This window comes from Aethalodelphis obliquidens, unplaced genomic scaffold (genome assembly GCF_003676395.1).
Source record: "Aethalodelphis obliquidens isolate GAN/ISIS:26980383/991018 unplaced genomic scaffold, ASM367639v1 scaffold29, whole genome shotgun sequence".
In the NCBI taxonomy this organism is placed as follows: Eukaryota; Metazoa; Chordata; class Mammalia; order Artiodactyla; family Delphinidae; genus Aethalodelphis; species Aethalodelphis obliquidens.
The window spans coordinates 9,318,271-9,328,341 of record NW_020837973.1 but is presented as its reverse complement, the minus strand read 5'-3'; the positions used below and the strand labels follow the sequence as shown (position 1 = coordinate 9,328,341).

Below are 10,071 nucleotides of genomic sequence, written 5' to 3'. Positions count from 1 at the left end.
TGGAAGAAAAAGAATCCAAGCTTTTTTTTTTTTTTTTTTTTTTTTTTGGCGGTATGCGGGCCTCTCACTGCCGTGGCCTCTCCCGTTGCGGAGCACAGGCTCCGGACGCGCAGGCTCAGCGGCCATGGCTCACGGGCCCAGCCGCTCCACGGCATGTGGGATCTTCCGGGACCGGGGCACGAACCCGCGTCCCCTGCATCAGCAGGTGGACTCTCAACCACTGCGCCACCAGGGAAGCCCATTCCAGTAGCTTTTTAAGCAGAGAAAATTACTTAATTTTTAAACATTCATAAGGAATATAAAACAACTGTATCTTTTTTGCCAATTTTTCTAACCAACACCATTGAAAAATAAGTTAATTGGAAATTTACTGAAATCACTGAGTACTTCTTTTTAGTCAGCTTTCTATAAACCAGTTCTCAGACATTGTGCCTTGATCATAAATATCTCGAGCAAGAGGAAGTACTATGTGTTCTTAGTCCTGCAGACTAGGATTTAAATTTACTTTGCATCTCAGGTCCAGCCTAGTTTCTTTTAGCACAAAGCCAGAAGCACAAAAATATATCCATGTTGCTTCCAGTAGACTAGATCCCAGAGAGGCAGAGAAATGTATACCCAGGTCCTTAGCTGTTTGAGGTCCTTATCTCACCAACCAGTAGGTTAACAAAAGGCTACTCCAGTCTCTTTTCTCTTCTAATCCCAGCTCCAAATTCCTCTCCCTTTTAAACGCAGAGTAGGTGAGCAATCTCATTTGTTGCCATGAACACCTGTAACCCATGCCCTCAGGGTCTCCCTATCCTCAAACTAACCTTTCATACTATTTTTCTAAATGAAGACCGGTACCTCCCAAGAGGAATCCTGTTTCCTGATAACTTTTCCACCCGATATACATCATCATCATCAAAGTTTTATGAAGGCTGTCATTAACATACAAACACTGCTTTACTTGGATATGTTCTAAATTATTCATTGATGTTGATATCAACTTAATGATAATAGCTAATTCATTTGGTAAATATAGTTTATTCTCAATAAATGCAAATAATGTTAAGAGCACCAGATCCATTAAATGGTGAGGCCCCATTTTTTTGCAATGGGCGATATTGCATTACTCGCATTTTTCTTGTATTTAATTTAATTGCCCAACCATTTGTTTTCTGAGTTAAAAGAGTTTTATATATATTCTGCCTTGTTATGAAAGGACAGAGAAGAAAACCATTGCATCCTACTCCTGAATGATTTTTAGATAATTTTAGTTCCAGAGTCTAAATTGAAAAAAGCTCTTTTAAACAGTGGACTGGATGGCAAAGGTATATAAGCTCTTTTCATTCTTCCCTGGTGCAAACTTTACTGATTCTTTGCGCATACATCCCAGCTTTCATCCCCAAGAGACTGTCTACATTAGGTTTAAGAAGGTTCTCTTTGTAAACAACCTAAAAGGACAGGTAGCAGGGCAAAGTTTTGCTTTGTTTGATTGGTTAATTCATTTTTATTTCCCCTGGGTATGGGGTTCATCAGCCTCCAACTTTCTTACTTCTTATATAGATTACTTCCTCCATCTAAATTCCTGAAGTTCACAGCTCAGCAGAGAAATAAACATGAGCTATTGGCACAGGAACTAAAGTGGACCATGTATCAAAGAATCGTTTAATAAACGAATTTAAGATTGTCTAATCAGGTCTTCCCTGGTGGCGCAGTGGTTGAGAGTCCGCCTGCCGATGCAGGGGACACGGGTTCATGCCCCGGTCTGGGAAGATCCCACATGCCGCGGAGCGGCTGGGCCCGTGAGCCATGGCCGCTGAGCCTGCGCGTCCGGAGCCTGTGCTCCGCAGCGGGAGAGGCCACGGCAGTGAGAGACCCGCGTACCGCAACAAAACAAAAACGTGTACCGCAAAAAAAAAAAAAGATTGTCTAATCAGATTATGTATGAAAAGCCCTTTCCAGTCGTTCCCTGTCAAGTTCAAGAAAGTAGGAGATGTGAGATTTGTTCAGTCCAGATCCAACTCAAGCTATTGTTTCCCTATATGTATTTCAGTATTGATAGTTTTTTTCAATGATTTGTATTAATGTAAATAAATTGGAATCACACAGTCAGAATGAAAAGGGAAAGAAACACAACAATAAGATACTACTACAATCTAGTAGAATGGCCAAAATGCAGAGCACTGACAACACGAAATGATGGTGAGGATGTGTAGCAACAGAAACTCTCGTTCACTGTTGGTGGGATGCAAAATGGTACAGCCACTTGGGAAGACAGTTTGGTGGTCTCTTACAAAACTAAACCTCCTCTCACTGTACAACCCAGCAATAGCTCTCTTTGGTATTTACCCAAAGGAGTTAAAAATTTATGTCCTCACAGAAACTTGCACACAGATGTTTATAGCAGCTTTCTTCCTAATTGTCAAAACTTAGAAGCAACCAAGATGTCTTTTAGTAGGTGAATGGATCAACTAGGTTACATCTAGACGGTGAAATGTGATTCATCACTAAAAAAAAAAACGAGCTGTCAAAACTGTGCAAAGACATGGAGGAATCTTAAATGCATACACTAGGTGAAAGACGCCAGTCTGAGAAGGCTGCTTACTGGATGATTCCCACTCGATGACATTCTAGAAAAGGCAAAACCGTGGAGACCGTAAAAAGATCAGTGATTTCTCCAGGGGTTCATGAGGAGGGGCGGGGGGATGAACAGGCAGAGCAAAGAGGGCTTTTAGGGCAGTGAAATTATTCTATGTGACACTACAATGGTGGATACATGTCATTATACGTTTATCAAGACCCATAGAATGTATAACACCCAAGAGTGAACCCTAATGTAAACTGTGTACTTCGGGTGATAATGGTGTATCAGTGTAGGTGCACAGATCGTAACAGATGTAGGGCCCTGGGGAGGATGTTGATAATGTTGATAATGGAGGAGACCGTGCATGTGTAAGGGCAGTGGTATATGGGAAATCTCTGTACTTTCTGCTCAAATGTGCTGTGAAGAAAAAACTGCTCTAAAAAATAACTTCTATTAAAAAAAACTTTTTAAAGAGAGAGAAGGAAACTGACATACGATAAGCACTGTACCATTCTTCCACTCATCTGATCCATATTTATTGACTCAGCACTCTATGACAGGCATCCTGCTACTGGGTTTGATTTTGTTATGATTTGTAGAGATTGGATATAATATTATATAATATTTTATTGACTTGGTTTCAATAATAGTAGACCTAGAATTTTTAAAGATTTGACTTTTGAAGAATTCTGCATGAGGATGATGAAGGGAGGAAGAAGAAGGGGTACACTGGCCTGAAATGATAGCATGGGGACCAAAACAAGGGCCCCGCCTCTTGGATGTGGAGTGATCGTTGGAGAGGATTAAAGAAAAATAGACTGCTTTAAAGAAAAATAGTGGGAGAGGAAGTACCTTTTAAAAAGGTACCTTTTTAGAAAGGAGAGTTTCCCCTGATCATCTTTCAAAGAGAGTTGTACTTTGTTAATGTTTACAGTGGGTTTGTTTGGAGGCTTATAAGAGTTTAAGGTTGGACACAAGAAGAGACTAGAAGAATTGGATGCCAGGAGAAGTTGAAGAGAGAGAGGATCCAGGGGAAAAGCAGAGGGGAAGTGAACAGGGCAACATTGGACCCATCCATACCACCAGAGGTCCTGCAAGGAATCAAGACCCTGCAAGAGAATTGAAAGTCTGCCCTATGGCTCTCTTTCGGGTCCTGCTGGGAGCGGGGAGGCTGCAGGAGGGGGCAGAACCAAGGACCTGACCATCACATTCACGTCTGTGATGGTCAACTCTGACGCATGTTTGGCTTCAGAAAACTGAAGTAGGATTCTCATATGCTTAGGTAAATTTCAATCCCAAGAAAACAAAAGGTTTTTTTTTATATTGATGATCCGGTGACCCTCAAAATAAGAGCAAATGAGAAAGTTTATCATCTTATTTTTGTTGCTCTAAATGGGTTAAAATAGAAGGTTTCATTATAAAGTTGAATATATGGCATTAATTAGGGTCACACTGAAAACAGCATTTTCTCATTATACATTAAGAATTGATATTGCCTTCATTTTGAATTCATTTTCCCTTTTCAAGCTTTGGAATAGTATTTTAATAGCTTGATTCATTAAGTTATATGAATGGGAAATATATTATCATAAATTAGGAATCTTAACTAAAATATACAGAATAGCTAAGGTAGAGAGATAGATAGATTTACTTCACCATTTACCTTTAATACATAACCAATTGGTGAACTGTAAGAATGGCTTTATTACCACTTTTATAATAGTTTCATCATTATTAAAATAATTAAACCTAGATAATTTTAACGTACAGCACATACATGCAGACACAAACACATTGAGAAAATGACATTCATAGTTTAACCTTTTTTGTACAAATGGAAATAAAAATAAAATGCATGTGTTAAAGCTCAGATGTATTTACGGGACACATGTATAGCAAGAGATTTCATCTCTCTTGGGTGAGTGCCAAGCAGGCCCTGGGTCAAACTGTAAGTTGAGAAAAAGTGGTTTTCTGATCCTTTGATAGCTTTTTCTAATTGCCCCAATGGTCCCTTTAGCCATCTTCCACCGGTGCTATCACCAATGCAGACTGTACAGGCACCTCGGGGACATTAACGCCTGTCTCTACACCCCTGTCCCCCGCTGGGGGTGGAGGTGTGTGGAGGTCTCCTCTCTTCTCCTCTCCTCTGTCCCTGGTCCTGATCTCACAGGGGGTGTGATACCACAGTCATGTTTTCTAAATTAGGGACCTAGAGTCCATGAGTTCTGGGAGGATTTCAACTTTCTCTGTTTTCATTTGGTTGATGGATGAAAATAATTCCTCCAGGCATATTCTGAATCATGAGATGGTCCACCTTATGTGTGAGACATGCATCCTCATTTTTTTGTAAGCTGGTCCCAGAAGAGCTGCAGTAGCCCCTTGGAGACGTTCTTAGATGTTTACAAAAGGGTTTTGTTTGTTTGTTTTGTTTTCCTTTAAAGAGGACTGTTACTCAGTTTTGAGTTAGCTGACCTGAGAAAGAAACACTGCTATAACAAGTAATCCCTCCGCATTTACTCAAATACTTACTGAACTTCTACTGTGTGCCTGGCATTGCACTTGGAATAGGGATGGGGGTCTACCAATGAACAAGACAAAGAGACTTGCCTTCCAAGAATATACATTCTAGCAGAAGACAGACAATAACAAGAAACATAATAAAGAAGTTAGGACACATGCTGTGAAGGATTCTATGATAGATTAAGGTGAAACGAGACTGCTGGATTAGGGAGGTGGTGTGATTCAGATGGCAGTTTTAAACAGTGTAGCTGAGTGGCCTCCTGGAGAACGTGGCACTAGAGCACTGTTGAAAGAGTCTGGGGATCCGGCCCTATGCCCCAGCACATCTGTGGGATGAATGAGTTTTCTGTAATCAGAAAACTAAGTAGGGAAGGTGTCAGATTATATTCATTCATGCCAAATTATAATTCTTCAATCCCTGAGGGATATTGAGGTTAAAAAAAGGAAAGAATATTACTGAGTGAATTGTATGTATTCTTCTTCCAAATGCAGAAATATTCAAATACAGCTCTGCTAATGAAAGCTCCATGAAATGTTCTGTATGTTAACTAGACCATTTGTTTGCAGTTTAAATTTTGAAATGGGTCTGACTATTCAAGGACAGCAAGGAGAAAACACATCTGGAAACATAGTGCAAGGGCTTTTTTTTTTATTTACTTATTTAAAAAAAGAAACATTTTCTTTGGGTAAAAAGAACACCCAAATGTAATATTATTTTACTGTTGCTATTAATCAAATACCTACGTTCTGCAGAACATGACTCGGTCCTCGTGTTCAGACCAGCTGCCATTGTGGTGACATAGTTTCCAGGTCTTCTCAGATGAAAAGACTTGTGTCATTTCTGGTTTTTCATTTGGCTTCTGGTTCCTTTGCAAGGTTGGGAACATTCCCCTCTTAAGCATCCTTTTCACATTTTGTACAGCAATGCTGCAGCCCTTTAAGACAGCGGTTACATTTAATAAGTCTTAGGAGTGAGAAGCATTCTTTTGCCCATGCATCTGCTTCATGCCCTGAGTATGTGGCATTTTTTTTTTTTTTTTTTTTTTTTTTTTTTGCCGTTCGCAGGCCTCTCACTGTTGTGGCCTCTCTCGTTGTGGAGCACAGGCTCCGGACGCGCAAGCTCAGCGGCCATGGCTCACAGGCCCAGCCGCTCCATGGCATGTGGGATCTTCCCGGACTGGGGCACAAACCTGCATCCCCTGCATCGGCAGGCGGACTCTCAACCACTGTGCCACCAGGGAAGCCCTGTGGCATATTTTTATAGAGAGAAATGGCTGAGACACCCATTAGGAGGTTAAAATCATCTTTTCAAAATTCTGCGCTTTGAAAGGAAATGCATTTGAATTTTTATTGGTAGGATATTAAAACAAGTAAAAGCAATAGAATCTAAAGAGAACAATAATTTGTTTTCTTTTCCCTTTGTAAAAGGCCTTCATTCAGTGTAATTAATTGGATAGCAAGTACCTCATATAGAAAACCTGTTGGGGTTTAAATAGTGAAATCATCCTCTCTAAGGCAACCTTCCTTTCTCCTTTACTCCTTCAGATAAGGAGACAAGGAGGTATTCAGCTCCTGGTGGACCTGCTGGACCATCGGATGACGGAAGTCCACCGTAGTGCCTGTGGGGCGTTGAGAAACTTGGTGTATGGGAAAGCCAACGATGACAACAAAATCGCCCTGAAGAACTGTGGCGGCATCCCGGCACTGGTCAGGTTGCTCCGCAAGACCACCGACTTGGAGATCCGGGAGCTGGTCACAGGTCAGAATCCTTATTAACGGCATGACTGACTCTCAGATAAATTACCCATCATCCAGCACGGTTGCAATGTGCTCACCAAGTATTATGGTCCCGGCCTCTCTGAGAGCTAATAACACCACTCGTCCCGATGTGTCTCTGTAAATAACAAACGTGAATGAAAGGGTATCAGGTGTCACGCTGGTAGATGGGTCATATTAAATAACTAGCATCCAGTAAACATAACCCTTCTAAAATTCTATGACCATATTTCAGTCTTTGTCATTTGATTTAGAAGTAGTTGACATCTTAAAATACCCACGGGTCATCATTAGAATGACATTAATCATAATTGATGAAAGGACAGAGCATGTGAGTTATTGTTAATCAGGTATATATTCTGGCTTAGAGCGTGGTTAACAACAGAGAGCTTATTGTACTTAACAGTTAATTTCTTGGATAAAATATTTATGCCTAGTAAAAGCCCCCAGGTTGTATAAAATTACAGATTAAGGAATTTCTCAAAAGTGATCATGAGAGAAAGCCTTTCTATGGGCATAGGACTTTGGAGTTTTGTGAAATGGACATAATTATGGTAACTACCTTATAGCACCATAGGATTAATCAATGAAAAAATATAAAGCATTTAGCATGTGCCTTTGTGGAATATGTATGGATACAGGAAACATTAGTCATTTGCTGTTGCCCTTCACTTTTTACATGTGCAGTTTTACTTGTTGGAGGGCTATGGATATCGGTGGTCTCAGTACAGAATTTCAAATCACTTTTCTTGATTATATATATATGTGCATATATTGCTGTTCTATGTGATATTTGTTTTTTGGCTCATCAAAGTACTCCTTCAAGTATCTGGCAAGGGTATTGCAAGGTTGACTCTCAGAGAAGGATCTTTTAATTATCCATGTTTCCACTGACCTTCTGTCTCAACTCTAAAAGTTCCTTGAAACTATGCTGATGAGCATATGCGCAGTTGCTCATTGAAGAAAATACATTACCGAAGCTAGAGTCATAAGTATTTGTTTATTCTTGGGTCAGGACTCCCAGCTGCAGTATGTTTTCTTTAACTTACACCCTTTAAGATTATTGTCACATCTCCTTTGTACTTAGCTAAATTAGAACTAGACTCCCAATTGTCTTTCCTTTTGTTTTTTCCTTTTTCCTTTTCTTTCTTTTTTTTTTTTTCTTTCTCTAAGTGGAGGATTGTCTTCGTGGGGGAAAAAAAAAGGTTGTCAAGGGTTGTGTTATGATAGTAATGTTTCACACTAAAGTAGCATGGGGTGGCTTGGTCAGGGAAGGAAAAACTGTTGTTATGCACGTATTATGATGTGTAGGATAGTTTGGGGATGAGTGAAATAACTGAAAACATACCCTGCCATTAAAGTTAGGAACACCTGTGCTTATGTTTATGGATCATGTTTAAATTGGAAATGGCTGCAAGTGAAAGGACTCAATGCGCATGATGGAAAACAAACACCATGGTGCTTCTGTGCATGGGCTTCCTTGCCAGTGGATGGATGAGGCCAACACAACTAAAGGAACACCCTGCTGTGTACTTACGCATCCATTTCATGATTTGAAAAGAATTGGATTCTACCAAGATTTGGATTTGCTCCAGCACAAATCCCTTGTCTTGAAGCGCTCTCTGTGGTGGCTTATCTCATTGCCAGAGAAACTCAGCCCATGCAAAAGGTTGAGGTGTTGATGGCTTCAATCAGAAAGGAGATGGAAGCAATGCCTGTGCCCCATGACGCTGTCTACCACAGCACGCCCTGCGCTTCTTGTGATATTTGAAGCTGCTGTGAAAGAAATGAAGGCTGGCTCCTCCCTTGCCTTTAGCTCTGCTTCTGACAGATGCTGGGTGTCACTCATTATGTGCCCCTGAGCAACATCAAAAATTTCTGTGTGAGCCCCATTTGGAAACATCAAAGGCAGATAAACTCTTCAGAATGTCCACAAGTTTCCTTTCCTGGTGAAGCTTTGGCTGTAGGAAAGATGCTTGGACTTGTTATACCTAGAAAACGTATGCCTCTTATTCTGCTCCTTTTGAGAAGAACAAAAGTTTGCACCCATTGTCAAATCATGACCCACTGTTTCCTCATCATCATGAGCTTGTGGCCCAGACTCTCTCCTAGAAAAAATGCTGTCTTCTGCCATGACGCCATCCAAGCCATCAGAGCCGAATGGATTCAGGGTGACAGTGGTTGCTACTTCAATAGATGTTTTCTGCCTTTCCAGAGGCAGGGTCTTATTGTGCCCGGCTAAACTTCAGGCACGAATTTCACCTTTTTCAAAGAAAACTAGGTTGTCAAAACATTTAGACTGGCTGAAGCTCCTGGTTTTGGGAATTGCCACGGTGGATGCTGTCGAAAAACAACAAGCCCGTTGGCCAAGCTCCCCCTCCAGAAAAGAAAGTCCGAGGCAAGCATCTAGGAGAGCAATCCAGCATGGAAGGAATTGCCACTGCAGGTCAGTCTTTAGTGACAAAGGCTTCTAAATTTCCACGCTGGCGGAAACCTGGGGCCGCCTGGAAGCCTGCGAGGCTCGCTGACTTCCATTTAAACAGAGCAGCAAGGCGCAAATCTAGCCAAAGCTGACTCCACTGCCTGAAGAAAGAAGTCAAATGAGGCAAACGGATTCACCTCCGAGAGGCTTAGAGAGTCATTTTCATCTTCAGCACTGGCCATGGTCAACCGCCAAAGTGAGCTGTGAGAGCTGGGATTCCGCTGGCTCCTGCAGAGCTTTGAGGATACACGATTTCAGTACCGCCAACCCAACTGAACTTCAAGGTTATCCAGTCCTCCATTTCTCTTATGTGTTATCCTCTTTCCTCTCCTCTGAGAGCCTTGGACTCGGCTTCTGTGCACCGGTGCCGAATCGAATCTCAGAGACAGAGTTTTGGGTGAAGTAGAAAAGAACAGCTTTATTGCTTTGCCAGCAGGCTCCTGTGTGTCCCCGTGCATCCTAACCCAGGGGGATTTGGTGAGGAGTTTTATAACCATAGTTCAAAGGTGGGGCTGCTGATAAGATTAGGGTGTGTGCAGGGCCTGCACTCCTTTCATCTGGTCTCAGGTGATCTTCTTGATGAGCTTCTCTGGTTCCTTTTAGTCTGGCCTCAGGTGGTCTTCTCTAGAATGAAGAATGCTGACATCTTCTATTTATTGGGGGTTTTAGTTCTATAAAGAGCTCAAAAGGGCTTCCCTGGTGGCGCAGTGGCTGAGAGTACGCCTGC

At 41.6% G+C, this 10,071-nt stretch overlaps 1 protein-coding gene across 1 annotated transcript in view; it reads left to right on the top strand.

Moving 5' to 3' along the window:
* Nucleotides 1-10,071, top strand: part of CTNND2 (catenin delta 2) — a 257,170-nt gene that overhangs the window by 27,410 nt on the left and 219,689 nt on the right. The window contains exon 2 of the mRNA XM_027125377.1: nucleotides 6,632-6,845. Coding sequence (XP_026981178.1) covers nucleotides 6,632-6,845 — 214 coding nt within the window. The remainder of the gene's footprint in view (nucleotides 1-6,631; nucleotides 6,846-10,071) is intronic.